The sequence below is a fragment of the Ovis canadensis genome, chromosome 8 (genome assembly GCF_042477335.2).
Source record: "Ovis canadensis isolate MfBH-ARS-UI-01 breed Bighorn chromosome 8, ARS-UI_OviCan_v2, whole genome shotgun sequence".
NCBI lineage: Eukaryota > Metazoa > Chordata > Mammalia > Artiodactyla > Bovidae > Ovis > Ovis canadensis.
This window is the reverse complement of record NC_091252.1, coordinates 39,771,840-39,794,338: the sequence shown is the minus strand read 5'-3', so window position 1 is coordinate 39,794,338 and position 22,499 is coordinate 39,771,840. Positions and strand designations below refer to the sequence as shown.

Here is a 22,499-nt window from a genome sequence, read left to right as displayed (position 1 = left end):
TGACACCAAAGGATCACAGAGATATGGAGGTATGAGATTTACCCTGTAAAGAATTTAAAATAGTTGTTTTAAGGAAATTCAGTAGCTATAAGAAAACACACACAAAGATAATTCAACAAAATCAAGAAAAAAATGCATAAAGTGAAAAGTTTAACAGAGAGATAAAAGTCATAGAAAAGAATCAAGCAGAAATTGTGAAACTGAAGAATACAATGAATGAAATGAAAAAACATGCAATAGAGAACATTCAGTATTACACTGATCAAGGAGAAGAAGCAGTGAGATTGAAGACAGGAACTTTAAAATTATTCAGTTGGAGGAGAATAAAGAAAAGAAAGACTACATAATCTGTGAGATACCTTCAAAAGAATCTGTGAATTATTGGGGTTCCAGAAGAAGAAGAGAGAGAAAGGGAGTAGAAAGTTTATTTAAAGAAATAATGACTAAGAGCTTCCCAATTCTGGGGAGAGATTTATATATCCAGATTCATGAAGCTTCTAGGTCATCAAACAATCTCAACTTAGAGAATCCTCCCCAAGACACCTTATAATAAAACAGTCAAAAGTCAGAGAGGATCTTAAAAGCTGCAAAAGAAAAGAAACTTGTGTCTTATTAGGGGAACCTCTGTAAGGCATTAGCAGATTTTTCAGCAGAAACCTTCCAGGCCAGGAGAGAATGGGATGTGTTTTATTTCAAAGTGCTGAAATTAAAACAAAACTGGCCAACAAGAGTTATCCTTTTGAAATATAGTATAGATAGCAGCTTTCCCTGGCAACCAGAAGCTGAGGTAGTACCTTACTGCTAGAACTGCCTGACAAGAAATGCTCTTCAAACAAGAGCATTCTTCAAACTGGAATGAAAGGACGATAGTTAGTAACATGAAACGTATGAAAAAAACAACACACTGGTAGAGATAAGCACATAGTGAAATTCAGGATACTCTAAATACTGTAAGGCGGTGTGGTAGCCATTTAGCTCTAGTATAAAGGTTAAATGGATAGAGTATTAAAAATAACTACAGTAACAATAATTTGTTGATGGACATGCAATATAAAATAGGTGAATTGTGACATCAAAAACAAAAAAGATGGGTAGTAGAAGGGTAGAGTTTTTGCATGTGATTGAAGTTGAGTTGTAAAATGTAAATAGACTGCTGTATGCATAATATGTTTTATGTAAGCCTCGTGGTAACCACAAAACAAAAACCTAGAGTAGGTTCACAGACAATAAAGAGAAGGGAGTTATAGCATACCACTAAGGAAAATCATCTGTTTGCAAAGGAAGGCAGCTAGAGAGGAAGGAGGGGGAAAGGGCACTATAAAACTTAACAAGATGGCAGTAATAAGTCCTCTTCTATCAATAATTACTCTAAATGTAAATAGATTAACTCTCCAGTCAAAAGGTATAGGGTAGCTGGATGGATTGAAAAAAAAAAAAAAAAAGACCAAACTATATGCTGCTTACATGAGACTCACTTGAGCTTTAAGGACACACAGGCTCAAGGTGAAGGGATTGAAAAAGATATTCAGTACAAGTGGAAACCAAGTGTAGGGATAGCTATACGTATATCAAAATAGACTCTAAATAAAAAAGCTTCAATAAGAGGCGAAGAAAATCATTATAATGATAAAAGGATCAATTCATCCCAAGATATAACAATCATAAATACATATGCATGCAGTATTGGAGCAACTAAGTATATTAAGCAGATACTAACAGATCTGAAGGGAAAACTAGGCCAGTAGTACGCTGTTAATAGGATACTCTAAAAATGGGCAGAAGAACTGAATAGACATTTTTCCAAAGAAGATATGCAAATGGCCAACAAGTATCTGAAAAGATGCTCAAAATCAATAATCACATCAGGGCAATGGAAATCAAAATGACAGTGCTGTATCACCTCTCATCCATTAAAACAGCTGCTCTCAAAAGGATAAGAGATAGATGTTGAGAATGTGGAGAAAAGGGAGTCCTCACGTACTGCCAGTGGGGCTGTGAATTGTTGTAGCCACTATGGAAAACAATATGGAAGTTGTTCAGAAGATTAAGAATAGAGCTGGCATATTATCCAGCAGTCCCACTTCTGGATATTTATTCAGAGGAGATGAAATCATTTTCTCGAGAGATCCCTGCATCCCCATGTTCCTTGCAGCATTATTCATAGTAGTGAAAATGTAGAAGCAACCTAAGTTTCCATCAGTGGGTGAATAGATAAAAATGCTGTCTCTCTCTGTCTCTGTCTCTCTCTGTCTCTCTCTCTCTCTCTCACACACACACACACACACACAGGAATATTTTTCGGCCATGAGAAAGAAGGAAATCCTGCCATTTGTGATGAAATAGATGAACCTTGAAGACATTATGCTAAGTGAAATAAATCAGAGAAGAGAAAGACAGATACTAGATGATATCACTTATGTGTGGAATCTTGAAAAATCTGAACTGATGGAAACAGAATAGATGGTGTTTTCCAGGGGTTTGAAGATGGGGGAAATGAGGAAATGTTGGTTAAAAGGTACAAACTTTTCAGTTATGAGATGATTAATGTACAGTATAGTGATTATGGTTAAAGATATTGTATTATATACTGGAAAGTTGCTAAGAGAGTAAGTATATTCTTACCACAAAAAGAAACGATAATTATGTAGTGTGATGGAGGTGTTAACCAATGCTATTGTGGTAATTTTTGCAATATACCAAGTATATCAGTTATACAACTTAAACTGATATGTCAATTATATGTTATATGTCAATTATATCACTTTAAGCTGGAAAAAGTTTAGTGTATCTTTTCAAGCATTTATGCATATATATCTCTATATATTACATAAATATACAATTTTGTTTTGTTGTAAATCAGTGGGGTTACAATAGTTACATCTTAATCTGACTTGTGCTTTTATCCATTGTAAATATCCTGGAGATCTTTTGATCCCAAATATGACTCCATCTTATTCTTTTAAATGGTTCCTTTGTAGTTCACATTATGGCTGTACTATCATTTTTATAACTAATCTGCTATTTTTGTATACTTAGGTTTATTTTAGTTATTTGCTTTTCGGATAGTGCTTAAAAAACCTGTTTACAAATGTTTAATCACATGAGTCAGTGTTTCTGTAGGTTAGACTCCTATAAATGGAACTTCTGGATCAAAGGTTCTATGCAATTAAAGCTTTGTTAGATTTTGTCAAATTACTCTTTACTTGTGTATTAGCTAACCCTGAAAATTAGATGGTGAAATTGAATTTACAAGTGGTAACATGCCATATTTTTATGAAGCCACATTAACCCTTGTGCAACACAGTAGATTATAAATAAATGACAAGAAATCATGCACAGTTGCTGACATATAGGTTTGAAACAAATCTGTTTCTATTATCTCAGTTATTGTAGGGAAACTTCCAGGTTCTTATGTATAATATAATATAGCTGAACAGAATCTCTAAAAATCTGCCCTGTGTCATTTTTGTGTGAAGTTAGGTTGGATGTAGATAAGTAGATCTGTTCATTGTAACGTAGCTGCTTCTCCAGATAAACATCAAGACTAGAGGTCTTACTCAGTTAGCATATGAACAGCAAAAGTAGGACTTGTCCCCAGCAGGCTAACAGAGTACCGCAACTTCCCAGTAAGCCTACATGAATATTCAGTTGCTTTGTATATCCAAGCAAGAGCCCTGATTGCTTGAACATACCCCAAGGTGTCAATATGGCAAAGTAGTTAAGAACATGAACACTGCAACCAAAATGCTTGGGTTGAATCCTACCCCTTTTATGCTCTTTGACACTGGGCAAGTTTCATAACTTCTCTGTGCTTTATTTCTTTATTCCTCTGTAAAATAAGAAGAAGAATGCCTACTTTTTAGAGTGGTAGGCACTAATAAGAATATTATTAATGATTAAATACAGAGAGTTTAGAATGGATCCTGGCACTTTGTTCTTTGATAATGTTGATGATATAAGCCCACTTATTTACATCTCAAATTCTTTTACTGAGTTTATGGCAGTTTTATTGAGATATTTAAAAAATATGAACAGAATCTTCATGTATAGTTTATAGAAGAGAATCATCATTAAAGTTTAGTTTGTACTTTCCTTTTTCTTCCCATAATAGAGAGGAGATCATCATCAACATTGGACTCCAGTCCAACTTTGTAGGGCCTGTGAGTACATGCAGCAAGTTAAGCAGGCAATCCCTACTCTTGGAGTTTACCTACCAAGACAGACAGCATTGGTATAGATGATCAAGTAAAGGTCATAAAAACAGTGGACTATGAATTGGCCAGACACTTTAAACATAGAAGATGTCCTATATAATGGAAATTTACTGTATTACAACCCATTAAGGTATAGAATTTAGTAGAGGGTACATATATCTCACACAGTTTTGCACTAAATACTTATAGGAAGTCATAATAGAATCATACAGTGTGGACCTCCAGAAGAGTGATTAGGAAATTTATACTAGGCAGAGGTAATTACTGTGGGACAGAGATGGAGGAGTTGGGGAGCAAAAATTAATCCTGTAAATTGTATAAAGTGAAAGAAAACTGATCCTGTGGCTACTGCTTAATAATCAGGTCTTCCCAGTGTGACATGCTGGGAAGACCTGATATGGTGGGTAAGACCTGATATGGATTTGGGGGCAAGAATAACCTGAGCAAATCATGGCTCAGCTATCTGCAGACTCTGTGACCTCTCTGGACCTCCTTAAAAAATTCTGAGGAAAACTGTTTTCCCTTCCAGCTGGAGCTGCAGAAAAGGTAAGATTTGTAGCTCAGCTTAGAAACAGGTGTATTCGGGGTGCTTTTTCATTTCAGCCCTGACATTTTTTTAAATTTCATAATTTTTTTTCCTTTTTTACTCTTAAAAATGCTTTCCTGTGTACTTATTAATGGAATAAGAATATTAGTGATTGTATTGATTAAGGCTACCATAACAAAATACCACAGCCTGGATGGCTCAAACCACAGAAATGTATTTTCTCACAGTTCTGGAGGTTAGAAGTCCAGGATCAAGGTATTGATGGGGATGATTTCCTCTGCTTTTTGTCTCCTTGACTTGAAGATGGCTGTCTTCTTTCTCTGTCTTCTCATGGTCCTTCCTTTGTGCATACACATGTCTGTATCCTAATTTCCTCCTCTTATAAGGACACCAGTCATACTGAATTGGGACCCACCATAAACACTTCAGTTTTTTTCCCACTTGTCACAACAAACACTTCACTTTAATGCAGTCGCCTTTCAAAGACTGTCATCTCTTGCATAGTCACATTCTGAGCATTCAAGATTAGGACTTTAACATATGAATTTGCAGGGGACACAATTTAACCCATGACAGTGATTTAAGAAAAAATAACCTCCCTCATAAATTTCCTTAACTGTAAAATGGGCGTATAAAAATGATTACCTTGTTCTATGTATGATTTTGGTAAGGATTATAATGAGATAAATTCAAGTCAGTTTCCTGGCACAACTGAGTCATATAATAGGTACTTTACAGGTATTAAATGTCTTCCTTTCCTGCTTTTTGACAGGGGAAAGAAATTTTGAAATTGCTGGATAAAAAGGAGAGATACAGATCTTACTTGCTGAAGTAATAGGGTGTGGGTGTGTTTTTTTTTAACTTTTTATTTTATATTGGGGCATAGCTGATTAACAATGTTGTGATAGTTTCAGGTGAACAGCAAAGGGACTCAGCCAGACATATACTGTATACATTCTCTTCCAAACTCCCGTTCTGTTTAGGCTGCCACATAACATTGAGCAGCATTCCATGTGCCGTACAGTAGGTCCTTACTGGTTATCAGTTTTACATATAGCAGTGTGTACATGTCCATCCCAAATTCCCTAACTATCCCTTCCCCCTGGCAGCCATAAGTTTATTTTCTAAGTCCTTGAATCTCTTTGTTTTGTATATAAATTTATTTGTTCATTTTTTAATATTCTGTATATAAGTGATATCATATGATATTGGGCTTTCTCTGTCTGACTTCCTTCACTCAGTATGACAATCTCTGGGTCCATCCATGTTACTGCAAATAGCATTATTTCATTCTTTTCAATGGTAAGTAATATTGCACCATATATATACCAGTGCCTCCTACATTGCAGGTGGATTCTTTACCCACTGAGCCATCCATCAGGGAAGCCCCAGTATATGTATCACGTCTTCTTTATCCATTCTTCTGTCAATGGACGTTTAGGTTGCTTCCATGTTGGTTATTGCAAACAGTGCTGCAGTGAGCATTAGGGTGCACATAACCTTTCAGATCATGTTTTTCTCCAGACATATGCCCAGGAGTAGGATTGCAGGGTTATATGGTAGCTCTACTTTTAGTTTTTTTTAAGGACCCTCTATACTGTTCTTCAGAGTGGGTGTACCAGCTTATATTCCCACCAACAGAGTAGGAGGGTTCCCTTCTTTCCAGGGTGTGGATGTTTTAAGTGTCAGAGAAACTGGGATAGCCAGGGTAGGAGGGGTGGGGCAGTGGATAAAAAAGTTTTTATTTACTTTGGAGCATGAAATGATCAAGAGCAAAAGAGCTGAGGTGACTTGAGATAGGCTCTGGGGCTGGGGTCTACTCCAGAACTCAAAAAACCCAGAGAAGATCTTAGCCCTGAACTGAGAGAACTTCAGCAATAACATTAAGAATTGTAGACTGAAAGGGACCATGATTCAATTCCTTATTTTATGGAGGAGAAAGCTGACATCCAGAGATATTAAGTGACAGGCTAAAATCACAGAGCTAAGCAATTGATGGAAGACTAAATCTGAAAAATTATGCCTGTGATTGGAAGGAGAAGGGTATGATAACTTGAGGAAAACATCTGAATTCTATCAGACTGTCAGAGCTAAAGCTATATCTTATTCATTATTGTATTTCCAGTAACCAAGGATATGCCCAGCATTTAGTATTCAATGATAATTGTTCAGTTGATTCAAAATAAATACTGAATTTGCAGGGGACTTGTTAAACTATAGGTACATGTACATTTTAGTAAGTAAAACAATGCAGTATATTTATGAAATATATGGACCATCTATCATCTATAGAATAATCCTAAAAATCATACACAAAAAATTACTTCAATAAGTGAGTTTCTAAAACTACTGAATCTAAGGACACTATTCAAAAACTGATAGTATTTCTTTATACCAGTAGTAAATACATAAATTCCCATATACTACTATTGGGAGTGTAGGTTGCACAATCATCTTGGAAAACTGGCAGTGTCCTCTAAAGCTGAGTATACTCTTACCCAAACAATAGAAGGGGAAAAACTAGAGATCTCTTCAAGAAAATTAGAGATGCCAAGGGAACATTTCATGCAAAGATGTGCACAATAAAGGACAGAAATGGTATGGACCTAGCAGAAGCAGAAGATATTAAGAAGAGGTGGCAAGAATACACAGAAGAACTATACAAAAAAGATCTTCATGACCCAGATAACCACCATGGTGTAATCACTTACCTAGAGCCAGACATCCGGGAATGCGAAGTCAAAGGGGGCCTTATGAAGCATCACTACGAACAAAGCTAGTGGAAGTGATAGAATTCCACTTGAGCTATTTCAAATCCTAAAAGAGGATGCTGTGAAAGTGCCGCATCCACCATGGCAACAAATTTGGAGAAAACAGCAGTAGCCACAGGACTGGAAAAGGTCAGTTTTCATTCCAATCCCAAAGAAAGGCAGCCAAAGAATGTTCAAACTACCACACAGTTGCACTCATTTCACACACTAGCAAAGTAATGGTTAAAATTCTCGCAGCCAGGCTTCAACAGTACATGAACTGTGAACTTCCAAATGTTCAAGCTAGTTTTAGAAAAGGCAGAGGAACCAGAGATCAAATTGCCAACATCCATTGGATCATCGAAAAAGCAAAAGAATTCCAGAAAAACATCTACTTCTGCTTTATCAACTACACCAAAGCCTTGGACTGTGTGGATCACAAAAAACTGGAAAATTCTTCAAGAGATGAGAATACCAGATCACCTGACCTGCCTCCTGAGAAATCTGTGTGGAGGTCAGGAAGCAACAGTTAAAACTAGACATGAAACAATGGACTGGTTCCAAGTTGGGAAAGGAGTATGTCAAGGCTGTATATTGTCACCCTGCTTATTTAACTTCTATGCAGAGTACATCATGTGAAATGCCAGGCTGAATGAAGCGCAAACTGGAATAAAGATTGCCAGGAGGAATATCAATAACCTCAGATATGCAGATGACACCACCCTTATGGCAGAAAGCGAAGAAGAACTAAAGAGCCTCTTGAAAGTGAAAGTGGAGAGTGAAAAAGTTGGCTTAAAGCTCAACGTTCAGAAAACTAAGATCATGGCATCTGGTCCCATCACTTCATGGGAAATAGATGGGGAGACAGTGGAAACAGTGTCAGACTTTATTTTTTTGGGCTCCAAAATCACTGCAGATGATGACTGCAGCCATGAAATTGAAAGATGCTTGCTTCTTGGAAGAAAAGCTATGACCCACCTAGACAGCATATTAAAAAGCAGAGACATTACTTTGCCAGCAAAGGTCCATCTAGTCAAAGCTATGGTTTTTCCAGTAGTCATGTATGGATGTGAGAGTTGGACCATAAAGAAAGGTGAGTGCCAAAGAATTGATGCTTTTGAACTGTGGTGTTGGAGAAGAATCTTGAGAGTCCCTTGGACTGCAAGGAGATCCAACCAGTCCATCCTAAAGGAAATCAGTCCTGAGTGTTCATTGGAAGGACTTGATACTGAAGCTGAAACTCCAATACTTTGGCTACCTGATGCGAAGAACTCATATGACAAGACCCTGATGCTGGGAAAGATTGAAGGCAGGAGGAGAAGGGGACGACAGAGGATAAGATAGTTGGATGGCATTACCAACTTGATGAACATGAGTTTGAGTAAGCTCTGGGAGTTGGTGATGGACAGGGAGGCCTGGCATGCTGCAGTCCATGGTGTTGCAAAGAGTCAGACACAGCTGAGTGACTGAACTGAATTGAACTGATGATCAAGTAGTTAACTCTTTGAGTAGTATATATCCAGCAAGAGCATGTATGCATATGTACTAAAAATCACGTGCAGAAATGTTTGTGGCTGCATTATTTGAAAGAGCTGGTAACTAGAAACAGCCCAAATGTCCATCAACAGTAGAATGAATCAATAAATCATGGCATATTCACATTGTGGGTATGATACAACAATCAATAAACTACAACTACACGAAACGTATAGAGGAATAAATCTTATAAACTGTAAAATAGCCCAGTCACAAAAGAATGCATATTGAATACTGTATAATTTCACTTTTATATAAAGCTCCAGAAACAGGCAAAATTCTATGATGCTAGAATCAGGATACTGGTTACATTTGGAAAGGTGAAAAAGGATCCTAGGGGGTCCTCAGAAGTGCTAGTAATGTTCTGATTCTTGATTGAGCTGGATGCTTATTTTTAGATTTTTATATATTTGTTATACTTAAATTACAAAAGTCTTAAAAGTGTATAGAAGTTTTTGTGTTGAATTTTTATATATCATTGCTTAAGCTTTGAAATGGTAGCACATAAGTATTTTAAATGAGATTGAGGCAGCTATCTTAGAATGTATAGCTGCTTCAGGATATATATTTAGATGTATAGCTGCCTAAAAACATAAATAAAATTTGAAAAGACATCCCCACCCAGTCTCCCACCCTTTTTTTTGTACTCTTACTTGTCATTTATTTATGGAATTGTATTTTTAGTAAACAGAATAGTAGGGTATGCAGTATAGCTTTCCAGTATTTAAATATAATAGTTATTTCTCTCATAGAACTTTTAAGGTATCAAAAAGGATTAAGCTTAGAAGTGTGTATAATATGATCCCAATTTCTCTTTCTGTCTATCATCATCTCTATGTGTAAAGGAAAAACTTGAAGGATATAAGCTGTACACATACTTTTTTTCTGAGAAGGTGATACACTTTCTATTTTTATGTGTTTGATATTTGAGGTTTTTGAAATAAGCATGGGTCACTTTTTAGTTTGAAAAATGTAAACTTTTTAAGAATTAAGCAAAAAGATAGATCTTAGTTATTACAGTATTTTATATTGTAGAACTAGAAAAAGTCTCAACCTTTTTTCCTTTTATGCTTTCTTATTAAAACTGTGTAAAACTTATCAGTTGAATACTATCAAAAAAAATGCCAATACTTTTCATCTTTAAATCCCCAATTAATGTAATCATTTAGATAAGCATAAAACTTTGATTTATGTGATTGGTTTTTTTTTTCCTGTTTTCCAAATTTTCTAGTACTTTTATAATAAAAGAGCATTTAACAAACAGAAATCTTTATTATTTCAATTTTTGCTTACAAGGTTAATATATTGTACCTTTAAAGGATTTTTCTCCACAATATTTATTATTCTTTTGTTCCAACTGGGAAGAAAAGCCAGACTGGAAGCTGTAAGAAGTTATTTTTGTGAGATGCTATTTTTCTAACGGTATTATCCAGAATTGCTAAAAATACACACAATAGATCTTGAAGAAAATGCAAACTCTGGAATACGATCCTTTTAGTTGTATATTTTTCTTTCCAGAGTCAAGGCCTTTGACTCATGAGTATGCTCCCAAGGTGTTAACCTCCTCCCTCCTTTTCCTCCTTGAATTCCCTAATTGCATTTTTAGCTTGCATAATTGTATTTGTCCTCTGTATACATAAATATACAAACCATCTTAAAATAAATTCAGTTTGATGGCTGATTAGTTTTATGCATTTGAATTGGTTGGTGATAAGAGGTCACAGGTCTTGTGAATATCCTTGGGAATTACGAGATTGGTTAGAGATCATACCCTTTTGACTAGATTCATCCTCAACTTGGAAATAGCTTAGTTTTCACTCCCCTCCACTCTCCTAAAAAGTGGTATGAGCAATGTAACTTAAGTGAATGAAATCAGAAATTTAGAGGTTTATTTTTCTTTAAAAATATAAACTGAGTGTTAGTATTTTTCAGACAATTAAGAGCTAACATCTAAGGGCTTTGGTTACAGTTCTCATGCTGCTGATTAGGTATTCCTTGGTGGTGATTAGTGAATGTACAAATGCAATCATTTGGTAGGGCTTAATCACTCATATGAGAGAGAAGTTAGTCACCTAGAAGGAAAAACTGAAACTTGTATAACTTTCATTAGCCTTATTTTTTTAATAGCAAAAAAAAAAAGAACAATATTTGACTAAATTAGGAATATTGAGTAATATAAGATGAATTGTTGTTTAAAAGAAATAGAGAACCTGAGGGGATACACTTATATGAAGATACTGGTCCACTATGTAGTATATTGTCTGTAGTACAGGTAGATTAGGAATAGTTAACCTTTATCAAACCAGGACAGATTTCCCTCATAGAGACAGAGAAAGAAGTGTACCTGAGCAAGTGCATCTCCTTCTTTCTTTGTACTGGGGAGTTGAAACCCAAAATTATAACAGGTTTACTACATTACTCAGATTGAGAAGAAGAGAAATGTATGGCTATACCTTGTTTTTTTTTTTTACAGGTCATCAGAGGCAAGGGGAGAGTGAAATGCATGTATTTGGGCAATGCTGTATTTCTTTCTGGTGAGATGGGTTAAGGGCATGAGTCTTCAGGGTGGTTTAGAACCACTTGGAATGATGAGCTAGGGAATGTATGGGTGGCTGCTTAGGCCAAGCATTGCACGGTACTTGTCACTGTTAGGTTCAGAGGTGATTCTTCAAACGTGTAGTTCAAAAGCTTAGCTTTGTAGGCTCTCTATAGGCCTGGCCTTTTATTGGGGATTATTCTAACCTGATTCAGTTCAGTTCAGTTCAGTTGCTCAGTTGTGTCTGACTCTTTGTGACCCCATGGACTGCAGCATGCCAGGCTTCCCTGTCCATCACCAACTCCCGGAGCTTGCTCAAACTCATGTCCATCCAGTCGGTGATACCATCCAACCATCTCATCCTCTATTGTCCCCTGCTCCTCTTGCCTTCAATCTTTCCCAGCATCAGGGTCTTTTCCAATGAGCCATTTCTTCGAATCAGGTGGCCAGAGTATTGGAGCTTCAGCTTCAGCATCTGTCCTTCCAATGAATATTCAGGGTTGATTTCCTTTAGGATTGACTGGATGGATCTCCTTGCAGTCCAAGGGACTCTCAAGAGTCTTCTCCAACACCACAGTTCAAAAGCATCAATTCTTTGGCACTCACCTTTCTTTATGGTCCAACTCTCACATCCATACATGACTACTGGAAAAACCATAGCTTTGACTAGATGGACCTTTGTTGGCAAAGTAATATCTTTGCTTTTTAATATGCTGTCTAGGTTAGTCATAGCTTTTCTTCCAAGGAGCAAGGATCTTTTAATTTCATGGCTGCAGTCACCATCTGCAGTGATTTTGGAACCCAAGAAAATAAAGTCTGTAGTTGTTTCCATTGTTTCCTCATCTATTAGCCATGAACTGATAGGACCAGATGCCATGATTTTATTTTTTGAATGTTGCATTTTAAGCCAACTTTTTCTCTTTACTCTTTCATCTTCATCAAGGGGCTCTTCAGTTCCTCTTTGCTTTCTTCCACAAGGGTGGTGTCATCTGCATATCTGAGGTTATTGATATTTCTCCCAGCAATCTTGATTCCAGCTTGTGCTTCATTCAGCCCAGTGTTTCTCATGATGTACTCTGCATAGAAGTTAAATAAGCAGGGTGACAATATACAGCCTTGACGTACTCCTTTCCCTATTTGGAACCAGTCAGTTGTTCCATGTCTGGTTCTTAACTGTTGCTTCTTGTCCTGCATACAGATTTCTCAGGAGGCAGGACAGGTGATCTGGTATTCCCATCTCTTCAAGAATTTTCCACAGTTTTTTTGTGATCCACACAGTCAAAGGCGTTGGTGTAGTGAAAAAAGCAGAAGTAGATGTTTTTCTGGAACTCTCTTGCTTTTTCTATGACTCAACAGATGTTGGCAATTTGATCTCTGGTTCCTCTGCCTTTTGTAAATCCAGCTTGAACATCTGGAAGTTCTTGGTTCACATACTGTTGCAACCTGGCTTGGATAATTTTGAGCATTACTTTGCTAGCGTGTGAAGAGTGCAATTGTGCAGTAGTTTAAGCATTCTTTGGCATTGCCTTTCTTTGGGATTAGAATGAAAACTGACCTTTTCCAGTCCTGTGGCTACTGCTGAGTTTTCCAAATTTGCTGGCATGTTGGGCACAGCACTTTTACAGCATCCTCTTTTAGGATTTGAAATAGCTCAACTGGAATTCCATCACCTCCACTAGCTTTGTTCGTAGTGATGCTTCATAAGGCCACCTTCGACTTCGCATTCCAGGATATCTGGCTCTAGGTGAGTGATCACACCATGGTGGTTATCTGGGTCATGAAGATCTTTTTTGTATAGTTCTTCTGTGTATTCTTGCTCCCTCTTCTTAATATCTTCTGCTTCTGTTAGGTCCATACTGTTTCTGTCCTTTTTTGAGCCCTTCTTCGCATGAAATGTTCCCTTGGCATCTCTAATTTTCTTGAAACGCTCTCCAGTCTTCCCCATTCTATTGTTTTCCTCTATTTCTTTGTATTGATCACTTAGGAAAGCTTTCTTTTCTCTCCTTGCTTTTCAAAGGAACTGTGCATTCAGATGGGTGTATCTTTCCTTTTCTCCTTTTCGTTTTGCTTCTCTTCTTTTCTCAGCTATTTGTAAGTCCTCCTCAGACAACCATTTTTTCGCATTTCTTTTTGTTGGGGATGGTCTTAATCACTGCCTCCTGTACAATGTCATGCACCTCTAACCATAGTTCTTCAGGCACTCTATCTATCGGATCTAATCCTTTGAATCTGTTTGTCACTTCCACTGTATAATCGTTAGGGATTTGATTTAGGTCATACCTGAATGGTTTCTTCATTTGAATTATGAATTTTGCAATAAAGAGTTCATGATTTGAGCCATGGTTAGCTCCAGGTCTTGTTTTTGCTGATTGTATAAAGCTTCTCCATCTTCCTCTGCAAAGAATATCATCAATCTGATTTCAGTATTGACCCTTCTGGTGATGTCCATGTGTAGAGTCATCTCTTGTGTTGTTGGAAGAGAGTGTTTATGACCAGTGTGTTCTCTTGGCAAAACTCTGTTAGCCTTGGCCCTGCTTCATTTTGTACTCCAAGGCCAAATTTGCCTGTTACTCATTGACTCCCTACTTTTGCATTCCAGTCCCCTATGATGAAAAGGACATCTTTTTTTGGTGTTAGTTGTAGAAGGTCTTGCATGGACCCATTCAACTTCAGCTTCTTCAGCATTAGTGGTTGGGGCATAGACTTGGATTACTGTGATATTGAATGGTTTACCCTGGAAATGAACAAAGATAAGATAATTCTGTCATTTTTCAGATTGTACCCAAGTACTGCATTTCGGACTTTTTTGTTGACTATGAGGGCTACTCCATTTCTTCTAAGGGATTTTTGCCCACAGAAGTAGGTATAATGGTCATCTGAATTAAATCTGCCCATTACAGTCCATTTTAGTTCACTGATTCTTAAAATGTTGATGTTCACTCTTGCCATCTCCTGTTTGACCATTTCCAGTTTACCTTGATTCAGGGTAAATTGAATCAAGGTAAACTTGATTCACAATTGCTATATGTAAAAATCAAAATGCCATAGCTTTTCGACCCATCCAGGCCAGATTTCAGGGCCTTCTCTCTGAGGGTGACCAGCTATCCCAGTGGGCCCATGACTTTTGTGGTGTTAGCACTGAAAATGTTGCTTCAAGGAAAAAAACCCTCAATCTTGGGGAAACTTCTCAGTCTCAGATGGATGGTTGATCAGCCTAACTTACTTCCTGGAGCCCCTTAGCCGCTATCCCGTGGGAGGAGGGGAAATGCATTTTCACTGCCACCATGTACAGCCTACCCCCTGTAGTGCAGATGATGAGCAGTGCGTGCAGAGCAGTACATTCTAGGATGTTTCAGGGAGCAGGAATGTTGCTGCCTCCCAAGTGTGCCCAGATGGTGCTCTTCTGACTTACCTATTGCTGCATAATAAATGACTGCAAAATTTAAGGCTTAAAATAATATTTTATCATCCTCCTGATTTCTGTGTTTCTTGGATTTGAGAAAAGCTCAGCTGACAATTCTGGCTCCCTCACTACATTAGCAGCTACAACTGGAACAGCTAGGGACTGGTCAGACAGCTCTTGTCTTCATGTCATCTTAAGGCCTCTCTGTACAGGCTAAACTTCAAGCTCTCCTAGTTGCCTCCAGGCAGGTGGCGCTTAACCTGACAGTTTAGGGTGCCAGAGCAAGTGTTCCGGCCAACAAATAGGAAGCCGCCTCAGATGTCACATCAGGTATTATTGCACAGCATCATTTTCACCATAGCCACAGGATTCAGGTGAGGTGCGTAGACTTCTTGATGATTAGAAGGTCTGTTGGGATGGAGATATTACTGCAGCCATCTTTGGAAAATATAATCTAGCAAAATTACCTTAGTTGTTAGAAGATCTGTTGGGATGGAGACATTATTGCACCTATCTTTGGAAAATATAATCTGCCACAGTTACCTTAGCTTCCAAATGCAGTTTTACATTAGTAAAAGTAGTGAAGTTGTCAAAATATTATTTTTCCTCCTCAATTTTTATAATGCAATTTTTATTTTGAATGAAAACAAAAAGGTCAGACTGTAAATGTTTCTTGAATTATTCTGAAAACCCTTTACCATGTTCTACTAGAATGAGTAAATATATATATGTGTGTGTGTGTGTATTACATGTATGTATGTGTGTGAATCTCTCACTCTTTATATATATATATTCCAGAAAGAGTCAACTGACCTGTACAGGTGTAGCAAAAGTTCATTTGCTTCCATAGTAAGAATTTTAGGGTGTGTATGTGATGTATGGCAGTTTCCATACACACATGCACCCCAGAGGCTAGAAAGTAGGGGCTTAGGATCACTTCAGGTTGAAGAAGGGGTCCACAGCAGGCTAGAACTCTGAGGACATGGGTGGCTGGAGAGGGAGCTAAGGAACAAGGGCAGTGACTGTCATTTAGAAGTGAAGGGTAGGTATATGTGTAACATCCCTTTGGTATCATCATTCAGTTTGAAATGTGGCTACTAATGTTGTGATGCAGCTTTCTTAGACTGTCTGACTCCCATTGTGATCCTTAAGATCTGTGAGTCATTCTTTCTGATAGCCTCCAGCTTCTCACTTCAGAGTAATGGAAATTGGAATTTTAAAAAATCCAATGCAGTTATTTGGGGAATTTGCTGCCAGTGCAGTTTTAGCAAAGTTTCAGGAAAGCATGCTACAAATCTGAATTTTATTAAACTGACAGTTTTTGGTTTGATATGTGTTTTATATTGCAACATTTACAATTCTTACATGAGTTCTATTGTTTTATTCTAAACATTATTTTATTGAGGAAAATTTCAAAAATTAAAAAAAAATGGGATAGCAGAAAGATTATAATTCTAAGCAACCATTTGTTTAAGGAGATATTTTATGTATTTGAATTGTAGGAATACTGTAATACGGTCCAGCTAGATTCTGGGATAGATTATCGGAAAAGGGAACTTCCTGCTGCAGGAAAACTCTACTACCTGTAAGTATTTTTTTTAATTTTAATGTTCTTAAGTTTAATACCTAATAATTTATCAGGAAAAGATGAGAAAAATAAGCAGGGTAATTATTAGAACGTGAAAAGCTAATTCTGAAGCCTGTGATTTTTCAAATACAAAATGTTGTAATGTTAACTTCTTTAAACTGTGTTTTTCGCCATCCACATTTGCATGATTTATAATGTGTGATTGGAGGAAACCCTAATTAGTTTTTTAGGGAGGAGTGATGACAGATGGTTAGAAAGTAATGAGTATCCTCTTATAAGAAACTCTAGTATTAAGAGAATATCTTTATTGTGCTAAAGTAATTAATTATTTGTGGACATCTTCTGACAAATGTGTCATTTCTGTTCCCTGAAAATTGTGTTTTATTTTGTCAGACAATCTGTTTGTATTTATCACTGTTGATTGACTTCCATACATAACTATGTAAAATATATATACACAGTACAACTGGATATATTTTGTCTTCTAGAAGCTCATTCTCCCAAGTAGGAGCAATTTATAATAATAGATGTAGTCAGCTTGTATAGTTAATGCTGAAAACAAATGTAGTTTGTTTTGAAATGTCACTTGTGAGAACCTGAAAAGGAAAAAATTGCTTTACCAATGCAAAGAGTGTTTAGCATATGCTGCTGATGTTGGACACATAGTGGGTTCTCAGTAAATAGATCTGTCTTAAGGGCTAATTGTGATTTAACTCAAAGGCATGTTTCTGCTAATTTAAATTTTGATGACAACGTGGATATGAGAGGTTCAGAAAAGTTCTTGTCTATGCCACCTTGTAAGCAGAAGTACTTTACTGTTTTTGAAGCAGAAATTAGCTATAAAAATCACATAATTAAAATTGCATACTTTACAGTGTACCAAGGGGACTATTTCAGTTTATTATTCAGATTCTGATGATTATTATAGGAGGTTCTTCATCTGCCCTTAAGTACTTTGTCTTTAAAGTACTTTATAATTTTGAAAAATTCTTAGAGCACTTTTTTTCTGCTTTAACTAGGACTTTTTCCTCTCCATTTCTTTTATCTTTGGGCTTTCCTGTCTTGTATTTTTCTGACCTTCACAAGATTTCCCTGAAGCTTTGCTACCTATTTCTTGATATGCCAGATGTATGGTACTTAGAAATTAATTTATTACTATTCCTTTTATTTTTTCAACAAATCCTTGTTCCCTGTTTTCCCACAAAATATATTCTTATGCCAAATAATTAAAACATTTTCCTAAAAGGAAATCCCTTCACTAAAGATGGTTGTCTAAGTCATGAAATTTGTTTCTTGGTCCTTGAGAGGTCTCAGTGGAATTTACAGGAGGTGGAAAGTCTGCTTTTGCTTCAGCAGAGCCTCTTTTTCTCTGAGCTACCCTGTGTTGTCTCTTCCTCTTCCTGATGAAAGTAATGTAATTCTAACACATCGGAATTCAGGTTTGTACTTTAAACGTGCTGGAAGAAGTCAGAATCTAACAACATCCAAGAGTCCAGAAAACGAGAATGTACAAAGGCTACCGTGAAACTCTGGAATAGCTTCCTTAAAAACATATAAATTCTTTAATCCTCAAAGAAAGTAGATTTATTTATGAATTTAACATCAAAAGAGCTTTACTACAGTCTGATAATCAAGAATAGACAGCCTGGGGGCACACCTCAGAGTGAAGGCAGATATGTGTACCAGAGAAGAATTAGGAATTAAAGTCATCTCAGAAGTGGGAGAATAAAGATACCCAGATGGGATGATAGGGTTTTCATTTATATTGTTGCACAGGAGCCTTTGGGTAGAACTTCTTTCATGAGAGAGTAAAAGAAAAGTTCCTGGGATCATGTTAACGTTTCTGATTTAATTAGGTTTCATTTTATCTTGTTCCTGCAGGAAAATTTATTAATTTCCCCTCTATGATAGATTTTAATATGTGATGTTATTTATTGCCCTTTTATGACAGGAAACACCACTGCTGAGGGGTCCATAGGATGCTGCCCCTGGCCATTTTGCTGTTAGTTCTGTGAAGGGTTTTGTTTTCCTGAAGAGAGGGATCAGATCACGTTAGACACACCCTCCTTCTCTGTCTCTTTTCCTCAGGATCTGAGTAGTACAGATTCTTTTTTTCTGACTAAATCTGTTGAAGAAAGTTCCTGTTCAAACACTGTATCTCTACCATGCTCACATGCAAACACCCTGCCCCCAGCATGGAAGCCATGGCCTCAGTGGAATATTTTAAACTGAACTAAAAAGGGTAGAGGCAGGTGTTGGGATTTGATTTTGGATTTGATTTTGCCCTACTTACGAAGTAATAGCTTTGCCTGTATTGTTTCATGGATGCTGGCAGAAGACACAAGAAACCTGTGTCAGAGACAAAGGATTTTATTACTCTAGGCACAGATAGCATGTTGAGTCAGTTCCCTTCTCGCTTCCTAGTCCCATTAGGGAGGAGAAGAGGAGTTTTGCTGAGGGCCCAGATGGATGCCTGCACATGCAGTGAGTTGTGTTACAGAAGAGGGACTCTGAGTATTGGGAATGAACCACTTTATAGCCAGAAGTAAGCAAGACTACTTTTTGTTTCAAGGGAGATATTGCCTCATCCCTCAAAGCTTCTTGCTACAAACACACCTTAAGAGATGGTTAAGGCCTTGCATTCTTGGCATACTAAGCAAGCTGTGTGGGTGAGTGGGAGACTCAGGACTGTCTGTCCTCACAGGGGATGTTTACCAGACTTTTAACCTGTATTTATTAAGGAAATAAAATTTCCCTTTATTTCCCTTGATTCCTATTTGCCAAAGTCATCTACCACTTCAACAAAATTACTTCTGACTACTATTCAGTTACTTAACCTCTGAATTGTTTCAAGATCATTTCAGCTCCATATATATGGAAACTATGATCATACTGAAATGATGAACATTTTATGTTACAACTCACGTACCAATGCAGAAGACGTAAGAGACGTGAGTTTGATCCCTGGGTTGGGAAGATCCCCTGGAGGAGGACATGGTAACCGACTCCAATATTCCTGCCTGGAGAATTCCATGGACAGAGGAGCCTAGTGGGCTGTGGTCCACAGGGCCACAAAGAGAAACGACTGAAGCAACTTAGCACAGCACAGTATATGTGTTACAACTTTTCAGGCACAGACCAAATATTCACATATTTTTACCTGATTAATATAGTACATGTATTCATCCATCTTTTGAACAGTTTTAAGGAGTTTATTCTTAAATACTTTTACCAATGGAAACTTCATGTCCCAAGTGCTCTTAATTTTCCACTTGGGAAACATCTATTCCAAATAGGAAATTACTTCTAAGAATATATCTTTGAGCATCATTAAAAAAAAAAAGTTTGCTGCTAAAAATGCACAGCCTCAAGGTTAGAGCTCTGGTTTAGAAGAAAGGTCTGTGAAAACAAAGACTGGAACTCATCCATGTTAAAACTTCAGTTCAGTTCAGTTCAGTTCAGTTCAGTTCAGTTGCTCAGTTGTGTCTGACTCTTTGCGACCCCATGAATTGCAGCACGCCAGGCCTCCCTGTCCATCACCAGCTCCCTGAGTTCACTCAAACTGATGTCCATTGAGTCAGTGATGCCATCCAGCCATCTCATCCTCTGTCGTCCCCTTCTCCTCCTGCCCCTAATCCCTCCCAGCATCAGAGTCTTTTCCAATGAGTCAACTCTTCTCATGAGGTGGCCAAAGTACTGGAGTTTCAGCTTTAGCATCATTCCTTCCACAGAAATCCCAGGGCTGATCTCCTTCAGAATGGACTGGTTGGATCTCCTTGCAGTCCAAGGGACTCTCAAGAGTCTTCTCCAACACCACAGTTCAAAAGCATCAATTCTTCGGCGCTTAGCCTTCTTCACAGTCCAACTCTCTTATCCATACATGACCACAGGAAAAACCATAGCCTTGACTAGACGGACTTACTCCCTTGCAATTAAAAACTTCTTGTGTTTGCCTCTGATATTCCCTGCATGTGTTCCCCTGCCCCTAGCCGGGACAACCATTGATGAAAATTTAAAGCATTTTCTTAGCTTGAGTGTCACATCTTTTCATCCCTAAAACTTCGACAGAGATCTGTCCTCTGCCTGAAAGGTTGCCACCTTCTGGATCAGCAGAATCTCTGGGGCATCTTGGGGCCTTCTCCCCATCCCCCATTATTGCCATTATAGGTGTTTCTGTCACAGACGTTGAAATCTGCTGTTTCAGTCTTAGTTTTTCTCAGCAGATATCAACCCAGTCATTTCCTGTTTCATTTCCCACTCAAGAACCTCTGAAATATCTGCAAACAGTAGCAACTTGAAAATTGCTAAGTTAGCTCCCTCCTGTTTAGACTGCGATTTGTTTCATTTCCATGAACTAGACTGCCCAAGGTCCCTGCATTGGGCTCTGTGTGTAACTTCACTGAAACACTTGATCTCTGGTCACCTACAACAAAGTTTTTATAGTTTGATGCTAAACCATGGGCCTGCTGTACTTTCTCTAAAATCTCTCAAGAATCTTTTAGAGTCTTTAACATTCAAGTTAGTCTTACTTCTGACGCTAGTGCCTAGTGTCACAGTGGAGCAGTATTGGTATTGAAGAGAAGATGCCACACATTTAAAGAATATAAAATTTGTTTAGCACCAAAGGTATAGAAACATATCTATATGGAGACAGTTAGGCAAAACAAAAGACAACATAGCATATTCTCATTGAAAGTTTGTTTTTCCAGCCCATGAAGCTGACAGTATAGCCCCCCTGATCAGGATGAGGATCCCAGCAGGTTATGTTTATCATTCTTGGTTGAGTGGTTTAGAGAGACTCTGGCTATGTGCCTGCCTGTTCACCAGGAATTGTGTTTTGTTTAGTCACTCAGTCATGTCCGACTCTATGTGACACCATGAACTGTAGCCTGCCAGGCTCCTCTATCCATGGGATTCTCCAGACAAGGATACTAGAGTGGGTTTCCATGACCTCCTCCAGGGGATCTTCCCAACCCAGGGATCGAACCCAGGTCTCCTGCATTGCACGTGGATTCTTTACCATCTGAGCCACCAGGGAAGCCCATTCACCAGGTACAATGACCAGATATAAATCCTAGGACATGCTTGAATGTTCACTGTCAATCAGTGTAAATCAAAGTTCAGTTTCTCATCCTTAGTTGAGACTAGACTCGGCCTTCCTGAAGTCTGTTCCTCAGAGGGCAGAGGACAGAATTTCTGCCTCTGGCAGTTAGAGAAACTGTCTAGTTTGATGAGGTTTAGGCTGTTGATCTGATCATTTCTTAAGTCTGGGGAAGGGATGAAGACTGTTGGGGACATTTCTGATGTTTACAGATTAAATTTTATTGTTAGCTTTATGACAAAGAACATATAGGTTTATCTACTTAAGTCATCAACATAGTCATAAACTAAAGTCTGTGTTAGTCCCTTAGTCTGACCCCATGGACTGTACAGCCCGCCAGGCTCTTCTGTCTATGGGATTTTCCAGGCAAGGATACTGGAGTGGGTTGCCGTTTCCTTCTCCAATAAGCTAAAGTATTAACAGATAAAATTCAGTGTATGGGATGTGTACATCCAATACAGTGTATGGGATGTGCTTTAAAGTAATCCAGGGTGGACGAATTGAGAGGAGGTATAGATGAAACAAGAGAGGCCATGTACTGAGTGTTCCATCATGATTGTTACATCAGGTTTATTACTGTTGTCTTTATGTGTATATATCTGTGAAAATTTCCACAATAAAAAGTTTTTTTTAAAAAAGGTTCAAATTTTCTCTATTTTTTCTGATTAAGCTAGTGAGAGTTTTGTTAATCCATTCATCTTTTCAGAGAAATAGCTTTTGTTTTATTGTCTCTATTGCTTAATGTTTTATTGATTTCTTTTCGTTTTGTCAATAATTTCCTTTGCTGTGCAAAAGTTTTTAAGTCTAATTAGGTCCTATTTGTT

General features: G+C 37.7%; 1 protein-coding gene across 6 annotated transcripts in view; it reads left to right on the top strand.

Moving 5' to 3' along the window:
* AFG1L (AFG1 like ATPase) overlaps positions 1 to 22,499 on the top strand; it is a 197,326-nt gene that overhangs the window by 108,618 nt on the left and 66,209 nt on the right. For all 6 annotated transcript variants that reach the window (XR_011258582.1, XR_011258581.1, XR_011258580.1 and 3 more), the window contains one exon: positions 16,489 to 16,571. Coding sequence is in view for 3 of the 6 variants with exons in the window: in XM_069598185.1 (XP_069454286.1) it covers positions 16,489 to 16,571 (83 nt within the window). In the remaining 3 variants the exon portion in view is untranslated. The remainder of the gene's footprint in view (positions 1 to 16,488; positions 16,572 to 22,499) is intronic.